The 15,505-nt window shown below is 29.1% G+C and overlaps 1 protein-coding gene across 1 annotated transcript; it reads right to left on the bottom strand.

The window, feature by feature from the left end:
• Positions 1-2,913: 2,913 nt before the first annotated feature.
• LOC112712914 (uncharacterized) lies at positions 2,914-4,310 on the bottom strand. The gene has a single exon (XM_025765774.3). The coding sequence runs from the start codon at positions 4,110-4,112 to the stop codon at positions 3,534-3,536; it is 579 nt and encodes a 192-aa protein (XP_025621559.1). The 5' UTR covers positions 4,113-4,310; the 3' UTR covers positions 2,914-3,533.
• Positions 4,311-15,505: the final 11,195 nt, after the last annotated feature.

Genomic DNA, 15,505 nt, shown 5'->3' with positions numbered 1-15,505 from the left:
CTGTTTATCAGTAACTTCAGCTGGAAAGTATTTGTCCAAGAATTCTCTTTTGAGCATATCCCAATTAGTAACAACTGCTTCAGGTTGAGTGTAGTACCACTCCCTTGCCTTGCCCTTAAGAGAAAACGGGAAGGCGGATAGCAAAATAGTGGTCTCATCTGCACTATGAATCCTAACAGTTGAGTAGGCTGTCTGAAAATCTCTGAGGTGCTTGAGAGGCTCTTGGGCAGGTAAGCCATGAAACTTAGGCAGTAAATTGATTAGCGCGGTTTTCAGTTCAAAATATGCACCATATTTGGTTGACACGCTTGAAACGGTGGCAATGTAAAGTCCGGAGTTCCTGCTTCCTGGAGAGTAATCCTTCTGGACTCTGCCATATTACCTGAGCGTAAATCAACAGATTCAGTAGAAAAGGAGCTTGTTTCTTCCTCAAATAGCGCTTCAGATTCGCCCTCAGATAAGACTTGTGAATTGGTAGTAACCACTTCACCACCCTCAGAAGCTAACTGACGCCGAACTCGCCTTATACGGGAAATAATTCTTTCAATTTCTGGATCAAACGCGACCAAGCTCGTATCAGGTAATGAACGTGTCATTCAATGAAAGAAATATACAGCTCATGGTAATAAAAAGAAAATAAGCAAATATGTAAATATAAAAATATTTACACTAATCAATAATTTAGCACACTGTTACAACTCTCCGACAACGGCGCCAAAAATTGATTCCTATCCATAATTCAAAATTCTAAATTCATCTCCTAACTAATTTTTAAAATTCGAATTTAATTTTATTTTTAAAAGGGGTGATTGTTACATTCATTGTCTCTAAATTTTACAAATATTAATCATTCTTAATAATGTGGATATTAAAAAAATTTTAATAATTTAATTTTTTAAGTGGTATTTTAGAATAATTTTTTATGTTAATAATAGTAAAATTTTTATAATAATTATTATTTAAAATTATAATTCACTTATGCAATGTAATTTCAATTTTAGATCAGATATAATAAAAAATTCAATAAAATAAAGTAGGGGATAAATTAAATTATACTAGTACAGTAGTACTGTGTACTTAGAGATTTATTTGTGTGGAGTACAAAATCATCATTTATTTGGGCGGTCAATTTTAGAAAAAGTTCTTGTGCCACATTCTCTTTCTCCTACTCAAGCATTGTCCCTATTCGAAAGTCACTTGCATTGTGGGGTTTGTGTATTATTAGTTTAATATTAAATCAGCCCAAAATTTAGAGTAAAACACATAGTTAAACCAAACTATTTTTAATATTTTATGAATGTCTCAAAATAAAAATCGTTAGGTCAAAAATCTCATGCACATATTTATATAAGTTGAATTGATTTAATTTAAATTAGCTTTTTAGTAGTAAACAATTCGATTTACATAAAACATAGTAGATATTAGTAAATTGAATTGATCTAATTCAATTTATAAGAAAATTAAGTAGATGCTAATAAATCGAATTGACCTACTAATTCGATTTATTACTGAACAATTCATATATAGTAAATTGAATTAGTTTAATTCGATTTAGTATTTGTACAGATTATCGATATTTATGTTTTAAAGTTAATATAAAATAAAATACACATTCCATTTGAATTCAAATAAAATATCAAAAAAATCAAAAGAATAAGAATACATATCCAATTTTTGTGTTTTAGTTCAAATTCAAGAAAATCTACATTTTCATAATCTTATGAATTTAAAACGGAACAATAAACAATTTCTAAAAATTTATTAAAAATTATCTCTTGACTAATTTGCATGTAAAGAATCATTACCGAAATTTTTTATGTTAAAAAAATTAATATAAAATATAGCACTTCAAAGTGACATAGAGCTTAAAACTTAAATTTTTTTAGAATCAGAAGTAGCAGAAAGTTAAACATTATAAAATAACTAACTATATATATTTATATACAATATGTAATTTGAGAAATAATATATTTAAAGTTTTAATTATATATATTAAAATTTCAATTAAAATTTTAAATATATTATTTCTCAAATTACATATTATATAAATATATATATATAGCTAGTCGTATCATAATGTATAACTATCTATTATATCTAACTCTAAAAAAATTCAAGTTTTAAGTCCTATGCCACTTTGGAGGACTATACTTTATATTAACATTTTTAAAATCAAAAGTTCTGATAATAATTCTTTATATGTTAATGAGTCAATGGATAATTTTTAATAAATTTTTAAAATAAATTCATAAGTTTATAAAAATATAGATTTTCTGACATTTAAACTAAAACACAAAAATTAGATATTTATTCTTATTCGTTTTGATTTTTTCTGGTATTTTATTTGAATCCAAATGGGAGGTATTTTATTTTATATTAACTTTAGAACATAAATGTTAATAATCTATGCCAGTACTAAATCGAATTAAGTTGATTTGATTTACTATATATGGACTATTCAGTAATAAATCAAATTAGGTTAATTCGATTTATTAATATCCATTATATTCCATGTAAATTGAATTAGGTCAATTAACCCAATTAAATATAATCATATTATTTATTACTTCACATACATAACTTATGAATAATATAATTTTTATACTTTTGTAGTTTTAATATTCTATAAATATAATAGCAAATAAAAATAACATAAGAAACTTAACCTAATAAATTCTTAATTAAAAATAATTATTAATAAAAAAATTTAAATTTAATTAATCCATGTTATATATATCCTAATTCACTTTAATCAATTCACGATGAATATAATATGAAAACATATAATCCAATCTTAGCATACACTTAAACCTAAATATGTTTTATAATACATATTCTTCAAAATAAGATTGCATGTAATTTATAAATTAAAGGATCAAAATGATTAAATTAGCTAGAAATACAAGACTATAATTTAACTACTAAAACCTTTTTTTACTTTAATTAAAGTACAATAATCTTTTAGATAAATGTTCATATTCTTCGAGAAGGGCGAGCTTCCAATTTGCCCGATCTTTCTAAAGAATATATACATAATAAACCAAGATATAATAAATTTAAAAAGGAAAAAAGGGGTGTGTTTTATCTTTTCCATGCATTGTGGATAACAGCATGGAAAAAGGAAACTATTCACATGAAGTAGAAGATGGTAAGTGAAGATTGCTAGATAATTTAATATATTATTTGATAAAAAAATTAATTAAAAAATAATTAAAATTTATTTTATTTAATATTTATTAATTATTATAAAAATTAATAAATATTAAATAAGTTAAGATAAATTTAAATTTTTTTATTTTTCTAATATTATTATTTGACTAAATTGCAAATTGTATTATTTTTAATTAGATAAAATTCATATGCAGTTAATAGTTAAAAATTGTTAAATAATAATTTACTCATACTTATTAAATTATTTAACAACTTTATATAAAATTAACTGCAATTGAATTTTAAGTTTCTTTTTTAATTAACTATCATCCTTCGTATGGGAGAACTTCATGTGAGTAGTGAAGTGGGCGTGAATAAATAACTCATAGACCTAATGATCTCTGACTAATCTTTCGATAATGAGGGTCCATTTTATTGAATTTTTGCAACTTCATTTGAAGATAAAACTCAGCAATGAACTCCTCTGCCTTGGCATCAATCATGTCATCACCATCACTATGATCATCATCGTGCTTCTTCGTTATGTCTTCTTTTTCGGTTAGGCTCTCGTCATTTTCTACAAGCTTGTCCAGCCCTACGGCCGAAGAGTAGCGGCTACTCGAGGCGAAGTTTGAGAGAGGAGAATTAGGAAAGGATTCAAATCGGTCGACGGATGGCGATTTCACCATGTTAGGGTTTGAAGGGCTGCTTGCTGCCGAAGAATAATAATCCGCAGCATCATCTTGCATTTGCAATGTCCTCATTGACCCCACAAGCTTCCTCCACGTGTTACTCTTTGATCCATCATCATCAACTTGAATCGCCTTTGGCTTCTCAGATCGCCCTCTCATCTTTGATAATGCCACCTTGAAAATGTTCCTAGATCGTTGCTTCTTAAGGCGAGGCTTAGCTTCAATTATTTCACGACCAGGAGAGAAACATCCACCACCTAGATTTGACATCTTTCTTGTAAATTTATCCCTTTTTTTTTCAATAAATGAGTTTATTATTCTTGTGTTTATATTATTTATGGTAATTAATAACTATAATAATAAATCAATGTTGTTCTGTTCATCACCCTGGCTTAACGCTTCTTAATGAAGGAGGTACAAGCCAGGGAGATTAATGTAGAAAGGTACAAAGATTTAGCAATAACGTGAAGAAAATTAGTTTTAAATACTAATTAAGCAGAGATAGCTAGAACCGTTAGTTGCAAACTTTGAATTGTGCCCAAAGAAAGACTGAGGAGGAAAGAAAGAGGGAAAAAGAAAGGCAACACTGTTGATTGTGTTTTATTTTTGTAACCAAAATGATTTGAGTGTTCCGTGTTCTCTTTGAATGACAATATAATAGCCCAACCTTAGAAAATAAGGACAGTTATTATTTAGAGTGTTCTAATGTGGGAAACAATGAGCGATGGTAAAATTGTAATTTGATCACGCCGGGCAATTTTTGAGTTTTCGCTTTGATGATATCATAACGCACTAACCGGAAATAGTTTTTTTTTTTACTTTTTTTTAATTAAATTTGAAAAAATTTTAAAAATTAGTATTTTGATTAAAATTTGTCCAGCAGTTAATTAGTAAAAAAAAGTGAGTAATTTTACACCATTAAATATAATTTCATAATATTAAAAATATTAATGATGATTAATTAATGATTACAAATCATAAAATTTGCTAATTTCTTAACACTCCTTATTAAATTTTATAGGGTATGACGTATGACCTATGAAAGTCCATTTTTAATCTGCACCATTGATTTTGATCTCTCTTTTTTTAATTAGTCATTTTTCTTTTAAAATTTATGTGTTTGTCATATTTCTCTTTAAAAAAAATTATATTTGCTTTCAAGAAATCAATAAGTTTATCGTAAAAAAAAATATGCGATTAATTCTTATATTTCTTTTCAAAAATTTACGTGTTTATCTTAAAAAATATATATTTATTTTAAGAAGTTTCTATTTATTGTAAAAAACATTTATGTGTTTACTTTCTATTTTTTTTAAATATTTTGTGTTTATCTTTAAAAAGATTATGTATTTACCGTTAAAAAAAGTATATACTTATGGTAAAAAAAAATTATGTGATTGTGTCCTATGTTTCTCTTAAAAAAATTGTGTTTCCTTTTAAAAGATTTATGTATTAACAAAAAAAAATTGTGTTCACTTCTTATGTTTCTTTACAAAAATTTGTTTATTTGCCATAAAAATTTATATATGTATCTATTGTCAAGAAGAAATTTATGTATTTATTGTAAAAATATTGCATGAGAAGAAGGAAAGAACGTTGAAGATGAAGAAGAAGAAGTAAAAAATGCAAAAGAAGCAAAATTGAATATGAAATAAGTTTAGGCCATTTTTGCTAAGATCCATGGAGGAAGATATAGTGCACTTTGTGAGAAACACAATTCCTTCTGTAGTGAGAAGAACCTAGATACCACCTCACTACTTCTTGAAGAAGAGGAGTAAATAAAGGACAATGGATTTTTTGTTTTTTTATTTTTTTTGGACAGTACAACGGATTTTGTTATTAATTCTAAAAGTTCAGTGAAACCATGGACCTTGTGCTCCATGGCCTTGTATTCATGTGCCACCAAACTAAGTTACTAACATTGTCATACTAATTTTAAATGCTTTTAGAAGTTTCAATTAAATTGTAATTTATATATTTATTTAATTTTAATTTTTTAGGATTATATATAATTATATTATATGATCGATTCAATTAATTCAATCAAGATAAATCAAAAGTCACCAAAAAAAATCAAGATAAATCAATGAGCTACTTCTTTAATATAATTGTTTTTAATTTCTCCGAGCATTTCTCAGCAAATTAATGATTAATCTATCACGAATTGTAGCTCCATTAAAAAGTTTATTGTTAGTCAATAAATTGACAGAGCTTGAAAAAAAATTTTATTAGAGGCAAAAAATTTAACAAAAAAATTACATAATAATATTTATATTAAAATAAAATTTATAAATATAAGTATTCTTTAAGTTGGTTACTAATAAGATAATAAATAAATAATTCTACATATAAAAAATATAAAATTATTTATAATGGTACTTTTTGAGTCTTGAGTGACTTGAAATATTCAATAAATGAATCAAAACTAAAATTTTCAACAATTTTTTTTAATATAAATAACCAAATTATTCGCGAAAAAGTCGTCCTTCATCTTGTTTTTTAATCTTGTCTTCATTATTTTCATTGCTGAAAATGATCGCTCTGTAGTAGTTGTAGAAACTGAAAGAGTTGATATTATACGAATTAATTTATCAATCAAGTAATACACTTTTAATTTTTTTATTTCTACTAAACATCTACACAATTTATGAATAGTTGACAAATTCTTTATTTCTGGAAGTTGACGGACATCAAGAATAAAATACTGAATCTAAAAAAGTAAATTAATCTTCTCTTGTTCAGTAAAATTTTCATGATAGTAACGGTTAACAAAAATAAAAATCTTAACAATATTAAAATTTTTATAAACATCCTTAGACATAAGAATAAGAATAAAGTTCAAACTTAATAAATCCATTATTTGATCATTAAATCTGTTATTCAACTCTTGTAATTTTTATCGTTATACATATTCAGAAGAGAGATAACAATCAAAATGTTCTCTTTGTTTTAACTCGAAAAACAAAATGGTCTTCTAATTTTTAAACTAATCAAATGGTTCCTTGATTTTAAACCATAAATTAAAATGATCCTTCCATTATTAATCACCAAATAAATTAACACCGTTAATTAAAATTATACGTGGCACGTTAATTTTTAAGTTGGCATATATAATAGTAGATAGAGATAATAATCAAAATAATCTTTTAATGTTAACCAATAAATCAAAATGATCCTTTCATCATATTTGCAAATAAGTCAAATTTTTCATCTTTTAGTATGTGAAAATACAACTTATAAATCTTAAATAAGTAAATAACAATTCATGTAACCAAATTCAACATTCCATTAACAACTTTCCAAGATAAATGGCTATTTATATTCAACTTGAAGAGATTTAGCTACAATAGAGGAGCTATGCAAATTGCAAAATAAAGTTATATCTATTATAAAAAATATATTAAATATTGTCAAATTTATCAACAGATTTAACAGCAGTTATTACTATCAGATTTAGTAGTGACTTTTGCATGGAAACAAGTTAGATTTAGCTTTTTAAATTAGTTATCATCGGATTTTATGTTCAGACACTAAATCCGACAGTAATAAGTAACATGAAATCTTATTTTAGTGACGCCAACTTTACTCACAGATCTTCTGTGGATTCGACCAATGGTATATCATTTTAGTGAAACGCTGTGTTTACCCAATTTATCGTCAAACGTTTCTGCTAGTAAATTCGATGGTAAAATAGGAATAAAATTTAAACGAAAACTCATTCTCTCTCATCTATCTCTCTCCTCTCGTCTTCTCTCTTCTGCCCTGAAGTTGCCGGCATCACCATCACCAGCTGGAACCTCTGTTACCGCCACCAGCTGGAGCCTCTGCTACCGCCACCACTGGACGTTGTTACCGCTAGAGTTGTCGGTCACTACTGTAGCCGTCAAGAACGCTGCTGCTATTTGCGTTCGTGGTCACTGCCGCCTCCTGTCACCACCACGTCTCCACCATCCTGCCGCCACTATTAGAGATAATTTTGGCATATTTTTTTATTTTTTTTAATTTTTATGTGAGTTTAGGATTTTGTTAAGTAATTTATGAAATTATTTATTAAATTAGTATAATAAAGTTTGTGATTAGGATTTGGTATAGTTTTTTTTTCAAATTTTTTTGTGAATTTAGGGTTTTATTTTAGTATTTTATCACATTATTGACTAAATTAGTGTAATGAAATTTGTGATTAGGATTTGGTTTAGTTTTTTTAGTTTTTCATTTTTTTTGTGAGTTAAGAGTTTTGTTAGGTATTTTATTATCAAATTATTGATTAAAATAGTATAATGAAGTTTGTGATTAGGATTTTTTATGTTAATTTAATGTAAATAAAAATTAAATTAAGTTAAGGTAGGTTAAGTATGGTGAGATTGAGAGTGCTTGAGCTGTTGGAAGAATTTGTTTAGTTTGTTGAATTAGTTTTACCTTGTAAATTTAATAAGTTTTCTTTTTTATTAGGACGGTGTTATTTTTCTTAGATCAATTGGAGTTCACTTTTTTCATATTCTATGCATCTGAGTTTCAGGTAAGTTTTTCTATCTCTAAATATAATCAATTATTTAAGTTTTATATTTGACTTACTTTTTCTAGGATAGTGTTTTAAGATGGAAGTGGGAGAAGGTCGCATAGAGGCGCCTTCTCGGAACACTTGTTTGCTAGAAAATTGTGGAGTTATAAGGGGTTGTGCACTAGAACGGTTAGGATTTGATGTGTTATTGAATTCGCGTTTGTTCTAATTTACATCTGCAGCTATTTTCTCCATAAAAACTGTTAAATTTATTTGGTGGAGGTTTTTGAATTAAGAAAAAATTCTGTCAAAACGTTTAAAACATGTTTAGTTTGTGAGAAAACAATAACCAAATTTGGTTGGAGATTCTAATTATAGGAGACAGCCTGTCGAATTTTCTAAAAATTTTAATAAGTTGTGTTGTTAGATGAATTTATGGTGTTTGTTGCAAGATGATTTCAAGTAATCGTTTGTGGATGCATGATAGAGACAACAGTGAATTCTTTGAGGGGGTTGACGCATTCGTGGCGTATGTCTTCAACATGGAACCTTTTAGGTCTCAAGGGGTATCTAGGTGTGCGTGCTATAAGTATGGGCTAACTAAGTGGTTAGGTCCTTCAGATATAACACTTCACCTCTACCATAATGGGTTTAAGGATGGGTATTGGATGTGAATGAAATACAAAAAAGTGGATGAGCAGAGAATTAACTAGTCTACCTCGAATTCAATATGGCTGGGATTGATCGACGAGGGTTTGGGTGGTTAAAGAATCAAATATGGAAGAAATGAATTGGGAGGGTAATCAAGAGAGATACAACGAGATGGTATTTGATGCAATAGGTGTTACTACTACAGAAGATGCTGAATAAGAGTCTAACCTGGATGCAAAGAACTTTTATCATCTATTAGAATCTGTCACGAAACCCTTGTACAATAAGTCTGTTCATTCAAAATTGTCTGCATATTTTAGAATGATGAGTATTAAACCTGGGTCAAATCACACCCAAGAGTCTTTTGATAAGTGAGCCACCCTTTACAACGACTTAGTACCTGTCGGGGCTAGTGGCATCCCCCGAAGCCACTATAAAGCAAAGAAGTTAGTTTCAAACTTAGGTCTAAATTTAGTAAAATTAATTGTTATTTGAATAGTTGTATGTTATATTACAAGGAGGATGTAGATCTAACTACTTGTAGATTTTGTGATGCACCGAGATTTCAAGTCGAGAGAGAGAACGGATTGGTAAATGGTGGTTAAAGAGAATTCCAAACAAACGGATGCACTACTTGTCCTTAATCCCTATACTAAAACGGTTGTATGTATTGATGGATTCGGTCCTTCATATGACCTGGCATAATAACAAGAGAGATGATAGTTTTATGACACATCTGTCACATAGAGATGCTTGGAAGTACTTTAATAGGGTCCACTCTACATTTGTGAGCGAGCCAGAAACGTTAGATTAGCTTTGTGCTCTGACGGGTTTGCACAAAATTCTTATTTCGGTAACGCATACTCTTGATAGCCTGTAGTGGTGATTCCTTATAATCTACCTCCTGAAATATGCATGAAGGACCCATACATATTTCTAACTTGTATCATACTTGTCTAAGAAATTCAAAAGCCAAAATAGATATCTTTTTGCAATCCTTGGTGGATGAGTTGATGGAGTTGTGGATTAATGGTGTAGAAACGTATGATATTTCAATCAAGATAAACTTCCAACTACATACTGTGTTGATGTGAACCATCAACGACTTTCCTGCGTATGGGATCTTACCAGGTTGGTCCACCTAGGACAGAATATCGTGTTCTATCTGTACAGAGGATACAAAAGTATTTTGACTGATGAATATGAGTAAGAATTTGTGGTTTAATTTTCATCAAAGGTTCCTCAATATTAATCATCCTTTTTGGCACAAGAAAGACTCATTTAGGAAGAATAGAACTGAATAAGAAGAGACACCCGTGAGATTGAGTGATTTGCAAGTTTGGCATCGTGTCAGTAGAAGCATAATTAGACTAAGTAGAATATATTTTGGGACTTGCCTTATTGGAAAGACAATTTACTTCGACATTGTCTTGACGTGATGCACATTGAAAAGAACATGTTTGATAATATCATGCACACGGTAATGAACGATGAGAGAATAAAGGATAACAATAAGATAAAGTTAGACTTGATAAACATTTGCAGACGGCCAGATCTGAACTTAACAAGACTTGATAACGGTCGGTGGGTTAAAACAAAGACGGTATGGGACAAACGAATTAGAGGACTGAGATTTTCCAATGTACTCCTCTAACTTTGGTAGGTGTACAAACGTCTCACAAGGTAGGCTTGCTGGGTTGAAGAGTTATGGTTGTCATGCCTTTATGGAGTCATTGCTTTCCAAGAACTTCCTACCAACATTTGAAAATCACTAATAGAAATAAGTAATTTTTTAGGAATTTATGTACCCCAAAACTTAACGTAAATGATCTCACAGTAATGGAGAAGAACATTCTGATCATACTTTGTAAGTTAGAGAGGATATTTCCTCCTTTTTGACGTCATGGAACACTTAGTAATCCACCTGTCGTATAAAGCAAGATTATGTGAGCTAGTCTAATTTAGGTGGATGTACCCATTTGAGAGAATGATTGGATCATTCAAGCGCACCATGAAGAACATAGCTCAGATCGAGAATAGTATCTACGAAGCATTCATAACTAAAGAAACATCCGTATTTGTCTCCTTCTATATTGAGTCTCATATTGAGTCACGTAGAACAAGAGTTAGAAGTAATGATGAGAGGAGAGAATCCTCGTCAGGAGGACCAACGTATCTAATATTTATTTTGGAAGGGGTTGCAATGCGCGCAGGTAATGACTATTAGTTAAAGAAAAAGGTAATCGATGTCGTACACTTGCTTAACTGTGACCAGGTTTTACTCTACTACTTGATGTGAGTTTTTAAGCTTTTGTAACTATTGCACTTAGTAAGATATTATCTTCCTCGTCTAATCAAAACTTCATTACACTGAAAGTTTCTTATTTATCCTATCATAGGTTATTCCAAGAAATAAATTCTGAGGCATCATTGAACAATTTTCTTAATTGGTTCAGAGAATACGTCAGAGTGCATCTAGCTGATACAATAGATTTGGAACTACTTGCACTTAGTTAGGGTCCAATGAATAAGGGCACAAGCTACCCGATATACAATGTTAATGAATATCGGTTCCATTTTTTACAACGGTCGGTTGAAAAGAAAATAGATAACATCGGAGTCTGGGTTTGTGAAAATTCAGGCGGTGGATATTCTGATTGGTATGGTGTGTTGCACAATATAATTCAATTAGAGTATTTTGGTCGCACTAGATACAAGGTGTTTGTGTTTAAATATCAATGGTATGATCCAAGTTCGCGACAAGAAACACGAAAGTACAAGGACTACAATATCACTGAAGTAAATGTGACTAGAAAATATAGGCACTATGATCCTTTTATTCTACCTCAAAATGCACGATAAGTATACTATTTGCCTTATTTGGGATCATGCAAGTCTAGTTAGGTGGTTATAGTTAAGACTAAGTCAAGAGGTCGCATCGAGTCTAATGGGACAGAGAGTCAGGAACCTTTCCAAATTCATGACCCAATTCCTTTGAAAATGGTGGTTAATATTGGTGTTCTGATCACCTTTAAGTCAACTGTTATGAATGATGACATCATTGACTTCAGGGTAGATGACGACACACTACCACTAGACAACGACGATCTTCAAGATGAAGACAGGGTTGATGGAGACGAAGAAGAAGAAGACGAGTTCGATGATCAGAAAATTACCTCAGAAGAGAAGGATAATAAACCAGAGAAAAAGATGATGAATCTGAATAAGATTAATGAAAACATAGTTCTATCTTATGTATTTTATTATCAAACTTTTGTTTCATGTTTACATTCTATATATTTGATATTTTACATCATATATTAATCACTATTTTCAGATAAAATACTAATTTATTTGATGTTAATTGAGAATTGACTATCAATTGTTAACTATCGGGATACATCATAGATTGAAAAAAATAAAAATATTTACCCTACCTACAAAAAATTTTGGCAGTAGCGATCATTCATATTTAAAAATAAAAAAACAAAAAAAAAATATTTTTTATCGGATTTATCTGACGGTAAGGTGATGCAAAGGCTCATTTTGTGGTATTAATGTTACTATTAGATTTTTTCACCGGTAACATTACTTAGATTTTTTGCGCATAAAACATCACATTTCGATACTAAATTTGTCGTAAATTATCGGCGGATATCAAAATTCGATAATAGACATTTATTGACGAGATTTATACCGTTGGTAAACATAGGATCAACATATTTTTTTGTTTTTTCCACCGATAAATCTAATGATACTCAGGTTTATTTTTTAGTGATTCCAAGTAAAATTCAACTCTAAACATGTGTAAATAAAGCCCCATAAGCAATAAGACATGGAACAAGTGCCTAAATATCAATAAATTAGGTTTTTTTTTGGTGGTTTAAAATTTGGGTTGGGATCAATTTTATAAAATGAGTCATTCTCGTAGTAGTTCTAGTATTAACCTCCTTAAATACCTCGGTTGAAATAGCATTTAGGAATGTTGGGAGAGAAGACCTTAGTTGAATTGGTGTCCTTTAAGGTTCCAAAAATAAAATTAAACTAAATAGATATTAGAAAAAATAAATCTTAGTAAGAAATAAGAAGGAAAAATTTTTAATTGGGCCCAAATTAAAAGATAGCTCATATTCTAATATAATCCTAGTGTAATACACTATCACGTTCAATCTTCGTAACTACTGCTGATAGTTTCTTCACCAAAGAGTATAGGGTGCTTGTACTTGTACAAAACTATTTTTACTGTCATAGTCATCAAAAGACTCATCCACATTTTTGGCAAGGATAGATTTGGAGTGAACAGTTTTGGTGGATGCAGGTTTTAATGGAGGATAATTCATCTACATTTTAATAATAGAAATAATTAAACTGACATTACTGAATCACTAAATCAATGAATCATAATACAATGTCTTACCTAAAATTGTTCAATTCCTATTAAAAAGAACTACATATTGTCCCTCCTCTATTGATGAAAAAAAAAAAAAAGAGGAAAAATCCTAATCATTGACTAGTGCATGAAATATTGAAATTAATAAAACGACACTACAAAGGATTTTTCTTTTTTGTGTTTTTAAATGTTGTAACCCGCCAATAACATCGTTTTTAATTCTCTTTTGCCCAAGTTTTAAACTGAGTCTTTATGATCTTATGACAACTTGAAAAGTAATGTACTATATAAGATTTTTGTGAATAACGTTAATTTGATGATTGACGAAGGGATTATTTTGATTTATTAGTTACAATATAAAATTATTTTAATTAATTTAAAAATGAGAAAAAGAGAAATAGGTCTTTGATTTTTTATTTTGTAGACATTTAAATTTTTGAGAATTTAAAAAATACATTTAAGTCTCTGATCTTTTCAAAATTTAGATATATCAATCTCTTATGTTCACTTGAATATGTTAGACTCAACAGAAAAATTAAACGTGACTCTCGTTGTATTGACTTAGTTGATACGGATACACATGTAAAAGAGTATTCAAAATTAGACAAATTAGACTCAGAGATCCATATGTCTAGATTTTGAAGAGATCAGAGACTTAAATGTATTTTTAAATTGTTAAAAATTTAAATGTTTACAAATAAAAAAATCAGAGATCAATTTGTCATTTTCTCTTTAAAAATTAAAAAATTATTTTAATTATTGAATTAAAATCGAAAGATTATTTTGATTGTAATCTTATTTAGAAGGAGGCCCAAAAAAACCCTCAAATTTTCAACAAACAAATACAGTTGCTGGTGGATCTTTGGATCCGCTTCCACTGATTAGGAAATTCTATTTATTAAGAAAGGGTTAACTTAAAAAAATATATAATAAAATGCGTTTACTTCAATACTTCTAGACCAACATAGACAAAAGCGTTTACTTGTAGGAACGTGCCTAAATTTTCTGTCAAAGAAGATACATCTCTTTTTTTTTTTCTGTGCTATTACTTTAGTGTGAAAGCTAGCGTAAACGGCGATCAAATATGTCCCAACAAACTCCAACTAGAAGCAGCCTTCATTTCATGTGGCTGCGGGTCCTATAATAACCACTTTTGCTTCTTGTGTCATATGACCAAAATGACCCCATTCACAGAAGCAATCTTGCAGTTTGTTTTATTGATCTTAATGTAATACTTGCACTTATCTAAATATATCTAAAAGATTCTTTTAACGGAAAAAAATCGATCATCAAAAAATGAAAAAAATAAAAAATATACAATAACAATAATAATAACCTACACTTGCAAATGGATTTAGTAACAGATCCTTTAGTATATATAGTTGTCGATCCTTCATAATAGCCCTTTGAGAAATTAGGGGTAAATTAGTAATAACAGAGAATCATAAATCATATTATATTATTTGTAGTCTGTGTATCCAGCTAGATCCCAACCGCGTACAAGCACATAGCCGTGTCCCCGAGTTGTCACATGGCACCTGGCACCGCGCACAGCACACATCTCATCTTTGACACACGAAAAATAAACGTTAAGAAAAATAATCAGATACATTAAAAATGTTCAACACCTAATAACTCACTGATCGGCGGGATTCGAATTTTGTTTTATATATGTAAATATAGTAATTTATTAAATTAAAAAATATAATAAAAAATAAAAATATTAAACACCTTATATTATAATCTAATTAAATTAAAAAATAATTTTTATACTATTTTTCATATATCTCGTAAGTTTCATAAAAAATATTAGAATATAAAATTTTTATATGTTATGTAATTTAAATTTATTATACCGAAGAAAACATTAAAAAAAATAGTGCATTTATTATTCTTTGATAACACCGAAAAAATGAAACAAACAAATAATTACCTTTAAATAACATATAATTAAATAGTTATGTAGAACGCTTTTAACGAAAATGTAACCACCTTTTTTATGGGCTCAATATATTATTCAACTAAAAAACCTTAAAACCAAACAACTGTGTATCTTCCTAAACACACTAACGCGTCCAAAACTCCCATTAGATACTTGTATAAATATAAACAGCAGCAACGGCA

The sequence above is a fragment of the Arachis hypogaea genome, chromosome 9 (assembly GCF_003086295.3).
Source record: "Arachis hypogaea cultivar Tifrunner chromosome 9, arahy.Tifrunner.gnm2.J5K5, whole genome shotgun sequence".
Classification (NCBI taxonomy): domain Eukaryota; kingdom Viridiplantae; phylum Streptophyta; class Magnoliopsida; order Fabales; family Fabaceae; genus Arachis; species Arachis hypogaea.
The sequence above is the reverse complement of the archived record's forward strand: the minus strand, read 5'-3'. Positions and strand labels throughout refer to the sequence as shown.